Raw genomic sequence first — 20,230 nt, 5'->3', positions numbered from 1 at the left:
ATCTCACTCACAATAGCATCAAAAGAGTAAAATACTTAGGAATAAATTTAACCAAGGAGGTGAAAAATCTATACACTAAAGACTATAAAACATTGATGAAAGAAATTGGAGAAGACACAAGTACATGGAAAGATATTTTGTGTTCATGGATTGGAAGGATTAATATTGTTAAAATGTCCATTACTACCCAAAGCAATCTACAGATTCAATGTAATCCTTATCAAAATTCCGATGACACTTTTTGCGGAAATAGAAAAATCAATCCTCAAGTCCACATGGAACCACAAAAGACCCCGAATAGCCAAAGGAACTTGGAGAAAGAAGAACAAAGCTGGAGGCATTGCACTTCCTGATTTCTAACTCTATTACCAGGCTATACTAATCAAAATAGTATGTATTGGCATAAAAACAGACAAAGACATTAATCAGTGAAACAGCATAGAGAGCCCAGAAATAAATCTATGCATTTGTCAATTTTTGACGAAGATCCCAAGAATATACAATAGAGAGAGGATAGTCTCTTAAACAAATGGTGCTGGGAAAACTGGGCAGCTGCATGCAACAGAATGAAACTGGACCCCTATCTTACGCCATACACAAAAATCAGCTCAAAATGGATTAAAGACTTGGACATAAGACCTGAAACCATAAAACTGCTAGAAGAACACATAGAGGGTAAACTCCTTGACATCGGTCTAGGTGATGATTTTTTGGATTTGACGTCAAAAAAAGCAAAGGCAACAAAAGCAAAAATAAACAAATGGGACTACATCAAACTAAATAGTTTCTGCACAGTAAAGGAAACCATCCACAAAATGAAAAGGCAGCCCACAAAATGGGAGGAAATATTTGCAAACCACATATCCAGTAAGAGATTAATATCCAAAATATGTAAGGAATTCATACAGCTCTCTCTCTATATATATATACAATGAAATATTATTCAGCCTTAAAAAAGAAGGAGATCCTGCCATTTGAGACAACATGGATGAACCTGGAGACCATTATGCTAAGTAAAATAAGCCAGACATAGAAAGACAAATACTGCATGGTCACACTTATTATGTGGAATCTAAAAAAAAGTCAAACTCATAGAAACAGTGTAGAATGGTGTTTGCCAGGGCCTGAGGGATGGGGGAAATAGGGAGAGGTTGGTAAAAGGATACAAATGTTTAGTTATGAGATGAATAAGGACTCAGGATCTAATGTGTAACATGGTGACTATAGTTGATAATACCATATTGTGTAATTGAAATTTGCTACGAGAGTAGAACTTGTGTTCACACCAAAAAAAGGTATATATATGAGGTGATGGATATATTAATTAACTCGATTGTGAGAATGCTGTCATAGTGTATGCATATATCAAATCATGTTGCACACTTTAAATATATTACAGTTTTGTCAATTATATTTCAATAAAGCTGAAAAAAAAACTCAAGGAAATAAATGGTGATTAACATTGAATGTCTGAGAACTTCCTTAGAGATATGTCTGACTCACATAATGTAAAATAAGCATTTTAATCTTAAATCCTGTTATCTGTTAATTACAGGTTATACTGATTTTCCTCCATCCATGAATTACTGTAAAATATGTTAAGTCTTAAGTATATTTGCCAAAATAAACGTTCAAATATAGTTAAGGTAATAGTTGTTACTCTCATTCTACTACTCATCATCATCATAGTATTTGCTCTAGAGAAACAGTGCTCTCCCTATTTAGGTTTCATTTTTATCACTTTTCCTACATGAGTTTCTGAAAGCAAAGTCCTTGAGTATGATGATGGGCAAATTAGAAAACTTGAATGTAGAGAATACTTTCACTGAAAATCTGAAAAGTGCATGTAGAAGATTACTGAAAATATCTTGGATATAATTTGACATTAAACAAAAATTAAACCCCTGTGTCTGTTTGCATAGATATCTGTTTAGTTTTTTGGTAGGTTTTCTGAAGATGTGGCAAAATTAGTTTTTATTAACTTATTTCCAACGTTGTCTTACCGACAGAAAAGCGTTTCTTTTCCCTCCACATTTCAATTGAAAAATATCCACAAATGGAATGAGAGTAGTAAAAAGAAGATATTGAGAAATACTGGCAATTACAGCTAAAAGCTAAGCAAGCAGCAGCATTCTACAAAGAAACATTGATGTCAGATAACCAAGATGTTTTTAATTTAATTCAGTTGTATTAAGCTATATGTGATCATTTCTTCCACAGGAGAGTGGGTACTTTATACCATAAAGCTAGCAGTTCCTAGGCATATCCAAAAAGAAAGTCCCTTTCTTTTAATAAACAATAATATACCATACATTTGATTGGGAGAATTTCATTGCTACGAAAAATGCATAGAACGTATCATTCACAAAATGATAGGTATCATCAATTTTGCAAATGCATTAAAGTTAACTTAATTCATTCAAACCATACAATTTCTAATCCTATATGTTTAGAAAATAAGTGCATGCTGAAATATTTTTAAGTATTCTCAATTATTAAAAGTAGAAAAATTCTAAAATATGCCTACTATTTAATTCTTTAAAATTCATCAAATTTAACATATGGTCCTTTTTAACCTTTGTATAGAAAATCTGAAACATTTTGGATTAAGAAAGTATTCTAAGTGATGACAGCTCCATTTTCCTTATGCTGAGAAATCAGATTGAGATAGCTTTTATTTTTTAGTTGGTACCCCAATACAGACCTGAATTCTTAACTTCTCTTTGAGTAATTGTTGTTTCCATAAACAAATTAAATATTTTCAATTTTTAGCCCAAAACAGTCAAAGTTGTATACCTCACTCCAATTTTTTGTAAATTTCCTGAGTACAAGAGTATTAAAAAATATTTGTGAGAGACTATATAGTTGTAGTTATACCTGGAAAATAGTATTTTGATGACTATCAAGAATAATATATGAAAATGAAAATATGGTTTAAACCGTTATTTCATTTTTTTAATATAGGTTACTTGAATTTCAAATAGAGGAGCAGAAATGCCACCACCAGTGGGTGCTCCATCATATCCACCTCCTGATGGAGGATGGGGATGGATAGTGGTTGGAGCAGCTTTTATCTCCATTGGATTTTCGTACGCGTTCCCCAAAGCCATCACGGTATTCTTCAAAGAAATTCAACAGATATTCAACACTACCTACAGCGAAATAGCATGGATATCATCTATTATGCTGGCTGTTATGTACGCAGGAGGTAAGGTTCTTTGGAATAAATAAAATTCTAGATTAAGAAAACAATTCCTTCATGCCACAATGTTTTACATGTGGTGTCTTGGTATAGTAAAGCTTTGTTTTCATATTGTAGTCACTTAAAATCAACCGAAAGTATAATTAGAATTGAATTTTTAACGATTTTAGTGGTTCAACATCTTGAATGCTTCACTTCATTCTGAGTTTTACTAGAGTGTTTATTTGAATGAGATTTACTAAATGGTGGAATTTCCAAGGGAGGCATCTTTCCATTTAATTTGGAATAAAGTCTATACTATAGTGTTAGTATCATTTCCTACTATTGCTACAGTTGGTAGAAATGCCTTCTTCTGAATGAGAAAGAAACTCAAGTTGTGGACAGTCTATAAACCTAGAAAATACTTCACCCTAAGCTGCTAAAATGGAGTGTTGTCACGTACCTTCTGGATCCATTCAGGTTTGTGTGACTCAAATAATTCCTTATCTCTACAGTACTCATTAAATATGACATTATTTATTTAAAAGGTTGTGTGACAATTATCTTATTACATTCCATGTTCAAATGAGGTATCATTCATAGGGATAATGAATAAATCAAAGTACCATATCACTTCTGAATGTTAAAAAAAAGTTGGACTTATTAGTGCATTGTTATGTCACCTGTCTTCTTTAAATCAATCTCAGCAGCAGACCAGACTGTCTTATAGACTTTTTAAGTCATTACTTAAAATATTTGTATTTTAGAGTTTTCATTTTTCAACTGATTATTTGATTTTAAGAAACAGGTATAGACTCAGAATACAAGCACTTAAAGAAATCATACAAATCATCTAGTGCAATTTCTTATTTTACAGGTGAGGATAATATGGCCTATAGTGATGGAGTTGTACCATGAGGAGTAATATCCAATATTTATCAGTATTTACTTTCAGCTAAGACTTCTGTAAATGCTTGCTATGTGTCATATGACCTAAGCTTCTTAACAATCTGTGAAGTAAGTTGTCTTCTCTCCATTCTATAGCTGGCAAAATAGAGAGATGAAATAGTTTTCCCAAGTCAAACAGCTCTTTAGTGGCAGATAGCAATTGAGACCCCAAACATTTAATTGCTATGCTCTTCTGCCTTTCTCTCTTTACCCCTAGAAAGTGACAGAGCCAGATCTAAGCCAGGCATTCTACAGACCTGATTCAGGTGCTACTCCCACCAAAGTCATTTGTTAGTGACATTATAATTATTTGTTAGGATATTGTCTCTTTATTGTACTACCAAGGCAAAAATTGGATCCTCCAATAATCTTGTGTGTGTGCGTGTGTTTTCTACTTTCTGTATTTCAGCGATTTTGCATTCATCCAGTATATGTCTCCTTTACCTTTTTGGTTAGGTTAAATGATGTATTTTTGTTCCAGTACCAAAAAGTATCTTTAAAATGCTATTTTGGTATGTTAATGAAAAATTCTGCTTCTAAAACACTTTCTGAGATTCTCCTTTGGACAGTTGCTTTCAGGGTTGTTAACTGTGTCTTTTCTGATGACTATAGAAACAGTAGATATTGTGCACCTGGTCTTCTTCCTCTGTCCCGTGGATCAGGTGTTCTTGAATAAAGCTTTGGTAGAGCAACACACAGTCATCTTGTCCCGAGCTCCAAAATGTGCTGTTAACACATGTAGTTTTTTTCCTTCTTAAATACAAATGAAACGAATTCCTCTAGTGAATTCGTATAAGTCTATTGAATTTGGACTTCAGGTCCTATATATTTATAATTTTCTGTTGAGTAGGTAGTTAACTAACTCATAAGCAAGACAAATATTTGTATAACTTTTTAGTTAAGTCTTAGTTGACTTTATTAGTTTTAAGCAAACAACCTCAAAGTCTCAATTCCTTAAGGGAATACAAGTTTATTTCTTGCTCAAGCAGTGTTTCGTCTAGTGGCTATGCCATCATCTAAGGCTTTGCAGTGTCCCCATAAATCTGCTCCATCCAGCTGGACAGAGAATGAATGCAGACAGCATGAAAGATCATGTGTGATATTTTAGAGGCCAGGCTGGAAGGGATAAACATTTCTGCACACATTCCACTGGTCAGAACTCTTATACTGCCCTACCTAGAGGCAGAGGCCAAGGTTGCTGGGAAATGCAGGCTTCCTGGAGGAAGAAGTGGAATAGGGTAGCATCCAGTGAGTCTCAGACAGAGCTTGATACCCCAAAAATCGTTCTCCATCCCCTGAAAGCAGGATGTGTTGGTAAACTTGCCGTGGTCATTTAACAGCCTTCCACCCCCTGGCTGCATCTAAAAGGAGGCTTAGAATGAAGAATGGTATAATTACTTTTCTCAAACCATTAAATCTCAGTATCAAATTATAAGAAGTAAATATCTATAATATATGTTTATCGTTAAAGTGTTTTCATTTTATTCATGCTCTTATTTTCCTATTTTTAATACATATAGTATAAATGTCAAAAAGCACAAAAGAGAACTCTTTTGAAGTTCATCGAGAAAATGGTAGTTTGGTAAAATAGTTATCAGTTTGGAAAAAATTGTCTTAAAATATTTAGGGTAATAGATCAAGTATGTCTAAAAGATCAACAGGGATTTTGTATCTGGTTGATTCAAGAAAGCAATGCTAGACACATGAAAATACTTAGTATGTAATGATGGATGATGGTAATATCTAGGTGAGATCCAAGGAGGTAGTTGGAATATTGCTTAGAGGCCTTAGTCACTAGGGCTGAGACATTTCGTAAGTCATCTCTGGCCATGGAAAAAAGTCAGGAATTGCAGAAATTCTGCTACCCTTTGGTCTTTCTCTTGAAAGTGGAAAAGCAATTCCAGACCCACTGCCTACTGGATAGAAATGTTACTACTGCCTGCTATGTCCACTGTTCGACTGGAGAACTCACACGCTTACATGGTTCGTTAGAAATTTCATCCACGTCTTATCTTGATAATTAGTTTTTAATCTTTAACGAGAAATAATCGGCACATTTAAAACTGTAGTCTCAATGTGAAAATAATTCCCCTTAGGTGCAGATAATTATTTTCAGAAACATCATAACTAGAACAAGATGTCTGATAGATTCAATTAATCTAAGATACACATACTGGTCCTGTTAGTCAAGTGGCAGTATTTTTTGAAGTATGGTTCTCACATTTTCTGCTGCTGAATCATGAATCTCTTGTTGAAAATGCATAGTCCTGGGTCTTATCCCAATCTCCCTTTTATCAGAATTTCTGTTGGGAGAGTCCAGAAACTTCATTCCAACAAGCATCTCTGAAAACCACTTCATTTCATGTACTACACAGGGATTCACTGTTGTAGAAGAAAATCAATATTTGATTTAAAAATATTTAAATTTTCCCCTAATATTTGAAAGATCTCTATTTATAGAGGCCTTTTAGATTGATGATTTAAAATAAATTCAAAGACCATAAGGCAAAAAGATATATAGTTGGCTATGAAGTATAATGAGTCTATACCAAGTAAGTGAAATGCTCTGCTCAACATAATGCTAATTACATTAGCCTAGAGACCATCGAAGATCTGACACACTCATTAGGGCTTAGCTCTCAACCTATTAATCACATGGTGGGGTCACTGGGTAAGATGGAGTGTGTTCGGAGGCCTGGCCTGTGGTGTCAGGGCTGGAGTCTCTTGTAGTAATTAGTTGGGCCTTGGTAGCAAGATATTATCTTCCCTTCTGATGTCTGAATTGAAAACGAAACTAATAAAAGGTATACAGGAAGGATGGAAAAGAATGCAAATTATGTTTATCCCTTACTTCGTTCTTAGAATAATGGCATTAAATTACAGCAACCCATCTGGCCATCCATATGTTCTCTTGGAGCTCCAACGAATTTCAGCAAATAGGTCAAGCAGCGTGGTCACCCCATTAATAAAGCACTAAGTAGAGGTAGAAAACATATTGCAATTTAAACTTTCCACATCGTTTAGTTGGATATAGGGATTTATTTTGTAAACAGTGATTACATAGGATTATCTTTTAGTGCAGTGTTGGTCTTTGTTACTCTATCAAAAGATAATATGAACATGGTTAGCAACACAGTTACTGAGTACGGATTGGGGGCTGCCAGCCTCTGTGAGTACTTCATGCTATTTTTCTGGTAATGTCTGTTACGACTTGGAAGAATCAGCCGTTCTGGAGAAGAGAGTTGGCCTTGTCTCCATGGTAACTTGCTCTTCTGTTTCATGTGAGCAGTGACTGCCAGTGGTGCTTAAGTAAGGGTGATAGATTCATGATAGACTACTTTACACCAAGCATTAGACCACTGAGCTTATTTTACTACAGACCAAGAAGCAAAAGGTGTTAGGTGTAGGAGGTTTGTGGCCGTAATATACAGTGTGTATTTTTCTGTTCTAAGTCTAAATAAGCTCACTAAATTATTTCACTTTGTGCTCTAAATATTTTGCAGAATGAAAGAGACTGTCAAAATAAGTTATTAGGGCTGTATCTTAGCAGCAATAATATAAAAAAAGAAGTTCATTCCATGCTTGTGTTTGAGATACCTAGAGCTTTCTCTAGCTTTACAAAACCAGATGTAAGCTTTATATCTTAGCTTTACAAAAACTAGAAAGTACTGAGTATACTTGGACAGTCCTATGCAAGCAGGCTGTGTACTTCTTATACCCACTCCATGAAAGATTTTTTTTTTCCATTCATGAACATAGATATTGGTAAAATTTTCCTAGGAAATATGGCACAGTGTGGCAGAAAACATTATGCTCACCATATATCCAAATGCTCCTGTCTATTTCCCAGCTTCCTTACACTTAAGTTGAGGCTAAGAGACTTGTTCTGACCAATGAACTGTGAGTGGAAGGATGTACATCATCCCTGGACACCTGGACAAGGTGGTTCCAGCTGGCATGCATCTTCCATTTCCCTCTTCCCTCTACAGCAACCTTATTCCTTACAACATGGCCGCAAGGGGAAGATCCTTTGCCCACCTCATACTTTGAATGAGTTAAAAAGAAAATTTTGTTAAGCTTCTGTGGTTTGTTATACAGAACAACTTAGACTTTAATGATTGATACAAACATGGAGGCTTAGATTATTGTATAACTATAATATAAATTATGTAAATTATGAGTGGGAACTAGAACAGAGTATGGGATTCCCTTAGCCATTTAGCTCATGTTATGTCACGAGAAGGTTTGTACGTGTGCTACTTCTTCAGATCTCTGTTAGAGAACAGGAAGTCTTCAGTATCTCAAATGAAGAAGGAGTTGTAAGTGTAAACCTTCGTTGCCAGTTTTCATGGGAATAAATGTGAGAGACAGGTACTTCAAGGGGCAGAAGAGGGATCATATCATGTCCATGGAGCTTTCCATGATTAGAGGTCTCTTTGTCCCTCCCAAGACAGGGATGGAAGGAGGCAGGGATCAAGGGCAGATTGCAAGGATGCTTAGGCCTTTGAAGCTATTCCAGGAGATATTTTCTCTACAGAAGGCTGACAATCCAGTCCAAATAATATTGAATTATTACTAAATGTTATTTTCAGCAGAAAAAATTTAAGAAACTTTATTGAAATCCTTTTTGATATGTGTGCTTTAGATAGTGAATATTTCACTTACTGACTTATAAAAAGAACCTACTTATTAATTCACAACCTGGCAAGAATAGGAATATCTTTCCTGATTTTTGGCTTAAAATTCCTCTAAAATATGTTACTATATCATTACATATTTTATGCAGATGTTTGTTGGTTGCAAATGACAGAAACCTGATTCAAACCCCCCTAGGTCTAAAGCGAAATGTTCCTGCATACAAATCAGAGGAGGAGCACAGGTACCAGTGTCCCCCAGGTCAACCAGCACCAGTGATTTCTATTTGTCTGTCACATTGCTGTCTCTCCTCTCTCCTCTGCTTCTTGCAATGGAGTAACTTTATTTATTTGTCTTGGTATCCTCCCCCCAACACAGCGAAGGTGATTACCAGCATCTCAGTCTTGTATTTTGGTCTCAAATTTGACATGAGAGAGACTGGCCCTCTTCACTAAGTTATAATTTGACAAATTCTAGAGAAGATTGCTAGGATCTGGCCTACTCTGCGTCTGCCCCTGCAGGCAGCGGGTGAATGAGGGGCTAACACTGGCAGCCTGGGTAGAACTGTGTGTTTGGGATGGGAAAGGAGCAGTTTCCTAAAAGAAGGATGGCACTGTTCCCAGAGGGAGGAAAGTTTCTGAAGAGACAAAACAAGTGTTCACTACTCTCCTCTTTTTTAAATAGACTCATATATGATTTCCCAAGAATAAAACCCTGTGTCATTTTTTACTAATCACTCATGGGTAACCTTGCATTCTGAAAATTTCTCTACTGTACTTAGAAACTCTATCACCTAATGAAATATAATACTTAGTAGCCATCCAGAGGACTCAATTGCATCTTACATGAGTTGGCCCCTTGAGTGGAACTTAGATATGGAAAGCCCGGGGATCTCAAGAGGGCTTACGAATGGTTTAATAGTCCAGGGATAGGCAGAAGTACGTTGCCATTAAAATAATGAGCTCCAAAATATCAGATATGAAATGTGGACTTTTCCACTTTGTTGTTTGGGTTACGCATTTGACCTTGGATCCTCAGTTTCCTTACCTGTAAAAACACAAAAAATATATATATACGCACATATGATACCTACTGCTCAGGGTTGTTGTTGGAAATAAATTATTTTAATGTATATAAGTACTGAGTTTCATGCTTAGGAATTTTTAGTGTTTGGTGCATGGTGGTTGTTCCTGTTGCTATTGTTGGTCTTGATATTAGTCATTATAGAATGAAACCAAATATTAGAACAAGGAAGATAGTAAGTCTGACTACAGCAACCTGTGCCGATAAAGTCTGGAAACAGAGGGTAAGAAAGAAGTAAATAGGTCAATAGTGAGTTCTAAGAGAGTTTCATGGCCTTTACTCCTATCTGCTGTGGCATTTCTCCTACGCCTCCTACTATTTGGGTGGTGGAGTGGACACTGGTCATTCTTTTGGGCCATTGTATACCTTTGAAAATCCTTCCTATGTTTAGGGGTTTCCCAACTTCATGATTTCCTGCCTCCTCAGGTAAAAAGCCAGAAAATTCACTTTCTCAGAATTCCTTGCACCTAGAGTGTCCGGGACCCATCAGCACAGTGTAGCAAGGCCAGGTTTGATTCAGAAACTACTGATGTGAAGAAACAGATGCCTCAGGGAACACGTTCAGATCAGGTGGTTACAGATAATCTGTGATCTAAAAGGAGCACAACAGTGGTGTCAGTGTTCGTGTCAGTGGGATTTGTGGTACAGGCTGTGGGGTATGTGGCCATTGGCGGCAGTGGTGAGGTGCCTACTGGAGCAGTCAGTTTTCCAATGTGATTTGGGCAGTGCTGTGGACTGAACTGTCTCCCTCCAAATTCATATGTTGAAACCCTAACCCTCACTGTCACTGTATTTGGAGGTAGGGCTTTTAGGAGGTAATTAAGGTTAAATGAGGTGATAAAGATGAGGTCCTAATCCAGTAGGATTGGTGGCCTTATAAAAACAAGAGAGAGAGATCTCTTTCTCTCCATGCCTATACCAAGGAAAGGCTATATGAGGTTGCAGCGCGAAGACAGCTGGTCTGCAAGACAGAAAGAGAGCTCTCACCAGGAATCAAATTGGCTGGCACCTTGGTCTTGGACCTCCTAGCCTCCAGAACTGTGAGAAGTAAATGTCTGCTGTTTAAGCCACCCAGTGTGTGATGCTTTGTTATGGCAGGGCGAGCTCACTAATGCAGGCAGCAACCAGACTTGGTTTTTTGATCCTCCCTCATATTCTATGAGTTAATTTTGTATCCTTATTGAATGCTTTCTTCTTTAGCTTTTGGTTTTTTTTTTTTTTTTTTTTGTGAGGAGATCAGCCCTGAGCTAACATCCGCCAATCCTCCTCTTTTTTTGCTGAGGAAGACGGCCCTGGGCTAACATCTGTGCCTATCTTCCTCCACTTTATATGGGACGCCGCCACAGCATGGCTTACCAAGCAGTGCGTCGGTGCGCGCCCGGGATCCGAACCAGCGAACCCCGGGCCGCCGCAGCGGAGCGCGCGCACTTAACCGCTTGCGCCACCGGGCTGGCCCAGCTTTTGGTTTTTAAATGATTGAGCTACATGGCTGTCCTTGAGCAAGAATTTGCTCAGCTGGGTAGAATTACATACTGCAGAGGTGGGGTTCAGGGATCTAACCCTAAGTGAGGCCCATGGCTGTGGCAGAAACTCTGCTTCTGCCCAATTACTGCGCCAGTATTGTTTGTGATCATCAGAGGTGGGGGTGCATAGGTAATCCAGTGTCATCATTGTGGAAAAAACCTCATATGATTTCATTCATTCCTTTATTTATCCTACAAATATATATTGAGCATCCACGGTCTGCCAATTACTGGCTTGACTCTGGGAAAGCCACACCAAGCCATCAGACTCAGGCTGTGCTTACAGGATATGAAATACCTATTTTCACCATTAAACTGTATTTAATTACAGTTATGATACATTTGAGTAAAGAAGCACAGTAGTTACTGTGAAACTGCGTAAAAAGGAAACAGATCTCATAGCTGAGTGATCAGGAAATGTTTCTCTGAGCTGAACTTGAAGGATGAGGATGCAGCATTAATCAAAGGAAGTAAAGTATTCAAAGCAGAAGAAATAGTCTAAGTGAAAGCCCTAAATGGGAAGAGTTATAGAGAGTTCTGGTAGCCCAAAGGAGGGAACTGTGATTGATATATGACGAAGAGTGATGTAGTTGATGGCCTAAAATCCACTGAAGTGAACCTGGGCAAATATTTTGTGTCCATGCAGACGCAAGAGCAGAGAAGCCAAAGATGGCCTTCTAGGGCACCAAGATCATGCCTCTGAGTATTCTTCCTCCTTTTGTTCTATTTTAGGAACATATTTATGATCCAAAGTATGTTAAATTCCAGTCAACTCTCATTATTTGCATTAGTTAAGTTCTATGAAATTGCCATGGACATTGAATTAGTGAATACTGAACTCCTGCTCCTAGCGGAAATATAGGGTTAGGTTCCTATAATCCTCTGGTCACACTTCCATCCACCAATCAATACATAACCTTGTTTAATATGTGTTTCTGTTTCAAGACATCTTATTTAATATATATTGTTGGTTCATTAATATTGAACTCATGGCAAACAGCACTGTAACACATGCCTGAGTGAAACTTATGTAACATATATTTTCTCCATAAGAGAAAATCACACATCACAGCCGTCTTGTGCTTAGGAACACTAGCCAGCACTTCAGCACTGTGATTGAAGACCATTTTAAACAGCAAAATTATCAACAAAAAGTACCAATATGTGGAAGATGTGGCACTAAATAGAGAGAGAACAAGACATTTGTTTACTGTATGAGAGTTGAAACAAGAAGGTGGGGTGTCACCTTGTTGACCTCACTTGGAAATGTGCATGTCAGGTGGTTCCAGTTTTTCCCCATCCCACACATCTCCGTTAATGACTGTGAAAGCACTGAGAGTATTGGATTGGGAAGTTATGAATAAATTTACTGAGTAGGCAAGTTCGCAGACCTGGAATCTGAAGATAATGAGGCTCACCTGTGCCTATAGATTTTCTCTGATAGAATTACTGTTTCCTGTGCTTTATAAAGATTTGGAGTTGCCTAATGCTTTTATTACACTTGTTTTATCTGTTGTTTTTGAGAATGGAATAAGCCTGCACAATCACAAAGCTAATTAGCATTTATGTAGATACACATTGATTACCACCCTGGATTTTGCTGAAGTTCTTACTAAAGGAATAAAATTTTCTCAAGCTTTTAAAGTAATAATAATTACAGTTAGAATCTTTCTAGTCACTAGGAGGTCATTATGTATAAAGCTTTGGAAAGCTTCTCTGGAAGCTTTGATAGATTTCCGAAGATGGATGCTAAAGTGATACTCCATAGCCTTGCATTCTTCTGATTAGAATGTGCTCTGCATACCCTAGGGATGTTTGATGACTATAGCATTCTGTTGGTTCGTGTAGTTCTTCTTTGGCCTCACCTATCATGCAATCAATGATTGGATTAGAGATTCATGCTAGGGACCAAATGGAAGCCACCTGTATATTTTCTCAGCACCCCAAGAATGAGCCTGCCTGCCTGGAAAGCTGAAAAGGAATAAACCCAGTAACTAGAGCTCTGATCTACTTCACATTCATCTGTTCTCTTCAGAGGATGAGTAAAAAGAATCTGTAAATAAGAATATGAGGGAAATCTAGATAATGAACAAAAGGGAGCAAAAGAGAAATATTAAGTGTGTGCAGGTGATTTGGAGTTTCTTTTAGTTTTCCCAAACTTCCATCAGGTAACCCAACGTTCATATCCACGAGTTACATTGATATAGAGGTATGAGGACCATCTGTAGACCAAAAGCATTTAAAGTATCTTTTTAGTCCTAAAAAAAAATCATACAGTAAGTTCAAATATTTGAGATTTTATCCCAACTGGTGTAAGCTGTCATGATGTTAGTGGGAAGATGACATGATGTGTGCTGTGGAAATGACAATTTTGAAATCCATGTGGCACAAATACCAGACAGCTGCTTGTTTGACCTTTGGTTAAGAACTGGGCTACAGAAACTGGTTTTGAAACAGAGGTCTGTCTCATTATTGCAGATTTCTATCATCTTCCAAAGAGTTGGACATGGATCTAGAGATTGAGAAACTTTTCAAAGCCTCTCTGTATTCTCTGTCTCTTGCTGTCTGGGACAAACTTTTTTTCCCTCTATCAGAAATATGCAAAGGGTTGAATTTTAATAGCTCATTTAGAGTGTCCTTGAACACTCAGAGGTTGTCATTAACCTTCCAGATGCTTCTTGGGTACGCCGAGTGTTCCATGATTAGTTTATGTTATGCTCTGCATAACAGCATTTCAGTCAATGATGGACTGCCTATGGACGGCGGTCCCATAAGATTAGTACCATATAGCCCACATGTGTAGTAGGCTGTACCATCTAGGTTTATGTAAGTACACTGTATGATGTTTTCACAATGATGAAATTGCCTATTAACGCATTTCTCAGAATGTAACCCCATCGTTAAGTGATGCACAACTGTGTATGTAAAATATCTATGTAGAGTTAATTTTGCCTTTTCAGATAAAGAAAAACAAGTTTAATGAGATAACTCAGATAAAATGAACTATAAGGCTTTCTCATGAACACTGCTCCTATCAAGAAATAATATTAAGTAACTTTATGGGGTAGAAAAATATTACTTAGAGGTGTTCCTTAAGTCAAACATGATGTGTTTTAGAAGCTGGATAAAAATTTCCAAGGGCCGCATAACCTCTGCTCCTTCAACTTGGCTCCCATATTAGTTCAAAAACCACTGAACTAGAAGCTTGAGGCAATTCATGAGTGCTTGTGAAACTACTTTTCCTGACAAAATAGCCTGGCCCCTGTGTACTATAAACACTCCAAAATATGCATTTGGGAGAAAAAATGAAAACGTTTTTATTCAGTTCGTATTTTAAGTTCATGTTTGTGACCTCTTATTTTGTCTCTTTGACTAATTTTATTCTCTTAGGTTTAATGACTGAAACAGCAGTTAATGTTGAATAATCATCAGATATTGATTTTTTCTATCCACTTGTGAAGCAGCAAAATTGAAAATAGAAATGCTCTGTTTTTTCCTATACTTTCGGCAGTTATTCATTTTCCGTTGAGGGGTCAGTAGTAGAGGCAGAAAAACACATCTTACAAAGAAACTGAATTTCTGTTTGGTTTCAGACAATATTTTTTTTTGTTGCTTTAGGTAAGTCATAAATATTTACCAGAATGAATTTAATAAGGCCCAAATTAGATTAGCTAAACATTTGAATATTCGTTTTACCCTCAATGATACTTATGTAATATTCATGACCTTCCGACTACAACTGCTATGTTTTTTCTGAGGTGTTCCTTTTTCCATTGACAGTCTTATTTCACTTATGCTTTTGTAGTGCTTCATCACTGATTTTTAAGTGAAAACTCTACATACATTCTTATTCCAAAATATACCAGAAACTTTCAAAAATGAATAACTGATTTTATTTTTTTACTAAATTCCTAAAGAAGAGAAGTCCTTTTATTGTCTTTTCTTTTTTAGTGGTAGTGTAGCATAGTGGAGTAGTGGTTTAGGGCATGAGCTTGGATTTGGCTGTGGTCAGATTCCAGCGCTGCCGCTTACTCGCTGAGTAGTTCTGGCAAGTTACTTAACACCTCTCTGCTTCAACTCCTTACAAAGAAAATGTCCATGGTTCTTTTCATGAATATATATTTCTGAACTCTCTGCTGATTAGTTTCATCTCACCTAATTAAACACAATAAGAAAGAAGAATGTAGTTATCTGGCAAACATACTTACCTTCTAAACCTGCGTATGTTAAAGTAATGTTCTAGCATTGAGCTTATTTAAGGTGTTTTGAAAATTCAGAATTATCCAAAGGCCTGGATAGCATCTCCAGTGTGGAAGCTAGGAAACATGGATTAAGAAGGAAAGAAAGGATCATATGATAATGCCAACTTTGCCTTAGATTTCAAGCTAAAAGAATTATAGAAATCAGGGGGGAAAAATCCATCTTTCTATTACTTTGACCACATTTTGCCTCTCTTTCTTCTAAACATTGTCTAAATTAGATATTTTAACTTTTAGTCCAGGATTTATGTTCTATCATCTTCTAGGTTTCTTCCCCTTATTTCTTGCTTTTTCAATGCAGTGGACTGAGAAAAGGTATCTGAGGTGGGAAGGCATGAGCCACAAACCCATCGCAATAGCAGGGTATCCATTGTGCTTTATCACCTTTTGCTGTGTATTATGTTGGAACAGATTTTAACACAAAATGAGCACCATACTCAGTAACCTAATGCAGCCAGAGAAAATTCAAAACAGAAAAGTTAAAATGATCAGAAACATGTATTTGTGAGTTTGTGTTTGTTTTTGAAATAGAGAATACCTCTTCTATCATGACAGACAAATCAGATTTTGTCTTTACAGCGTGGAAATATGAAGTCTAAGAAGAGATATAATAAAACAATATGAAGTCCTGAAGGGTATGGATTATGTGAATAGGTGTGTTAACTAAATTCCACAATATTGGAATTGCAGTGAGAGATGGAAAAGTAGGGCCCAAGAGAAGCCTGAAAAAGATAAATTTTATAATATAAGGGAATGATAATCCAATAGAATTTATGATCCCAATAAAAAAATGAATCAGACCAAATTTTTAACAGGATCAAATAAAGTTTAGATAAATTCATGAATGACACATCTAGATATAAATGGAAACAAAGGTATTTAATATGTATTCCTTATCAATCCACTCTTATTGGAGATTGTTCAATTGTGAATTTACTAGGAATAAGATAGCACGTTAATCTTTCAAGGAAATATTGACAACAGGACTCAGACCTTAGTCTGTCTGACTTTAAAGCTTATATTTCTGTTCCCTTTTCTCTTTTAGTAATGTAAGAATTTCTTATACTATACCTCATCCTTTTCCTTCCTAATCTCCAGGTTGGGATAATGTGCAACAGCCATATATTCTGTCAAATTCATTATGGCATCACTGTCGAAAGAACCCGGAATTGGAAGGACAATAGATTTGTCCTAGTTTGGAATTTTCTTATGTTATAGACCTAGGAATGTCCTGTTTCCAATATCTCCTTAAGCATGTTATCTATCTTCTCTAACTTTAGTGCCTTCTCTACAAAATAGGAAGAAAGTACGGATCCAACCCAGACACTTCATGGTAATAAAAAAGTAATACACGAAGTAGTAGTCACCATCATCATCATCATCACCATCATCATCATCCAGTCCCTCTCCAATGAGACCCTAACTCCATGTTCACATCCTTAAACTTTTCATTACCAATAACTTTCAAACCCTTCAGAATCTCAAGTTTTCTAATATCTTACTCTCCACCACCAGGTCCTGTCTTCCAGCTCATTTCTTCCAGTACCCCAATTCCACTAATCCTCAACCCCAGTGGTACTATCCACCTGTTGATACTGCCACGTTTATCACTGCTCCCCTCATGCCATCTTTACCCTCCTTACCCAGTTAAATGTCAGAGTCAGTGATTATCACTTCCTTGCATACATTTTCAACTTGCTTACAGACCACTCATTTTCCTGTATCCTTTGATGAAACCAGAGCCGGTTAAAGCTGGCTCTCTCCCTGCTCGTTGTGTAGCTGAATGTACTGAAGAAAAATATGCAGCCAGATTTACTGGTCTCTTTCAATTCATGATCAGTAATCTCAAATGGGCCATTAAGCTGCTGGTCGTCCGGCCATGGTTATCCTCTATCTGCTGCCCTAACCCAGTCTCTCCCCCATTGTATGAGATGATGATTTCTCATTGAGTCCTCATTCCTCAAATCCACTGTCATTTCCTCTTTCATTCATCATTCCAGGTGATAACTTTGATTCTTATTTCATTCAGAAAGTTGCAGTCATCAGAAGAACTGCCCTCTGTTTACATCGGGCTTGTAGACTTGACCTTCTCTCCTCTCTGTCTGCATCCCAGCGAAGGGCCACCCTTACTCATGTGCCTCATCTTTCACTGCTCACCTGTTGAAGGACCTGACTTGAGATGAAATTCTTTCTTCTCCCTCTTTTTTTTTTTTTGTGAGGAGATCAGCCCTGAGCTAACATCCGCCAATCCTCCTCTTTTTTTTGCTGAGGAAGACGGCCCTGGGCTAACATCGGTGCCCATCTTCCTCCACTTTATATGGGACGCCGCCACAGCATGGCCTACCAAGCAGTGCGTCGGTGCGCGCCCGGGATCCGAACCAGCGAACCCCGGGCCGCCGCAGCGGAGCGCGCGCACTTAACTGCTTGCGCCACCGGGCCAGCCCCCTCTTCTCCCTCTTTTGTTACCAATAATTCCCCTTACAACAGGCTCATATAAATGTGATATTTTATCTTCCAACTTGGGGGGGTGGGGACAAGACAAAATCTCTAGATCCTTATTTCCTGTCAGTCACAATGCTATTTATTTTCTTCCCTTTAAGCAAAACTTCTTCAACGCATTGCCATATTTAGTATCTCTAATTTCTGTCTTCCCAATCTCTTTGTCCCTATTCCAATCAGATTTTTGCTCTCACTACTCAAAAATCTGTTTTCAAGATCTCTCGTGACGTCTGTGTTATCGGTTGAGTGGTCATTTCTCAGTCCTCATTATTCTGGACCTCTCAGCAGCATTTGATAGAGTAGTTGATGCCTCCATCTTCCATTAAACACTTTCTTAATTTTACCTGTAAAAGACCACACTTGGGTTTTTTCTTTTGATGCTATTAGCCCTGCCTTCTTAGTATTTATTTTTGGTGTTTCTTTATCTCCGTAAACTACCAACGTTGGAAAGGCTGGCTCTTGGATCTTTTCTCTTTTCTGTATGTACTTGCTCCATAGGTAACTTGTACTTTCTCATGACTTTAGCTGTTATTTATAGGTAGATCTCCAGTCCCAATCTCTCCTAAACTCTAGACCTATATATAAAACTTCCTTTCAATATTTTCACTCAGATGCCTAGTAGGCATCTCTAACCTAACCTATCAAAAACTGATCTCCTGAAATTCTCCCCCAAACCTGTTGATCAGGCCAAAAAGGTTGGAGCCATCCTTGATTTCTCTCTTTTATTCTCTTAGTCACGATTAGTGCATGTTTTGGTTCTACCTTCTAATAAATTCAACATTTGGTCACTTCTCACTCCCTCTGCTGCCACTACCTGGTTCAAGGCACCATTATTTGTAGTCCAGGTTATTATTGTAGCTTTTGATTTGGTGTCCCTGTTTCTGAATACAGCTGCCAGTGAAATCCTGTTGTGACCCAAGTCCAATCTTGTCACTCCTCTGTACAAACCCACCCAAGGACGATCTCACTCTGTATCTACTAGAATATCTCCTCTCTCCTTTACTTGGCTGACCCAATTATTCTCCCTCTTGCTCACTCTGTCCTAGCTACACTGCCCACCTAATGTTCCTAGAATATGCCAGCCATACTTTCATCTCAGGGGTTTGTACCTTTTCTTCCCTTTACCTAGAATGATATTCCCTTGAATTTATAAATCGCTGCCCCTGTGCCCCCACTTCTCTCAGATCCTTACTCAAAATTCACCTTCCCAGAGAGGTCGTCTGGAGCTACCCTATCTAAAATTTCGACATCACAGCCACACAATTCTATCCTCCTCCTTTGCATTATTTTTTTCCCTCCATAGCACTTATCACTATCTATTACTTAGTTTTTATTAAAATGGTACTGTCCAAAGAACTTTCTGTGATGATAGAAATGTTCTTTAAATCTGATTGTCCAATATATGTTATCTGCTAGCCACATGTGGCCATTGAACACTTGAAATGAAGTTATTTTGAGAAATGAACTGAATTTTTATTGTATTTCATTTTAATTAATTTAAATTTAAAACGCTTCAGTTGGCTAATGGCTACCATATTGGACAGTGCAGGTATAGAAGGTAAACCTTCAACCCCCTACTGGAATATAAACCTTATGAGAGCAGGGATTTTTTTTTTTTTTTCTGTTTTGTTCACTGTTGTATCCCCAGTGGGTAGATATGCCCTTGCACATAGTATGTGCTTCATATTTTCAAAGAATGAATAAATGGATCATGATCAAAATTATTGTAATAATCGTAAAATAAGCCATGAAAGACTGGATTCTCTTTCTGGCTATGCTACTCAGTAATGGTGTGATTTTTCAGGGGCCTTTACTTTCTCAGAACCCAAATTCCTTCATTGCTACTTTTTTCTTTCATTTAATAAACATGTATTGAGCTCCTCCAATGAGCCAGGAATTATGCCAGATATTGATGTCAAAGATGAAAAAGACACAACCGCTGACAAAGAGTTTAATCCAGTTAGGAAGAAAAAGAAGTAAAAATTATTAGATCTTTGTGATCATTTTAAAAAGAGAGATATGAACTACTATGGGAGAAAAGAAAGAAAAGACAGCCTTAATGGTACAGAAATAGTTGGTGGAAAGGGGAATGGCAAGACTTT

The 20,230-nt window shown here is 37.3% G+C and overlaps 1 protein-coding gene across 3 annotated transcripts in view; it reads left to right on the top strand.

Annotated features, from left to right (window-relative positions):
• SLC16A7 (solute carrier family 16 member 7) overlaps positions 1–20,230 on the top strand; it is a 162,849-nt gene that overhangs the window by 100,517 nt on the left and 42,102 nt on the right. For all 3 annotated transcript variants that reach the window (XM_058557755.1, XM_058557757.1, XM_058557756.1), the window contains one exon: positions 2,965–3,208. In XM_058557755.1, coding sequence (XP_058413738.1) covers positions 2,995–3,208 — 214 coding nt within the window. In that variant the 5' untranslated portion in view covers positions 2,965–2,994. The remainder of the gene's footprint in view (positions 1–2,964; positions 3,209–20,230) is intronic.

Source organism: Diceros bicornis, chromosome 17 (genome assembly GCF_020826845.1).
Source record: "Diceros bicornis minor isolate mBicDic1 chromosome 17, mDicBic1.mat.cur, whole genome shotgun sequence".
NCBI lineage: Eukaryota > Metazoa > Chordata > Mammalia > Perissodactyla > Rhinocerotidae > Diceros > Diceros bicornis.
The sequence above is the reverse complement of the archived record's forward strand: the minus strand, read 5'-3'. Positions and strand labels throughout refer to the sequence as shown.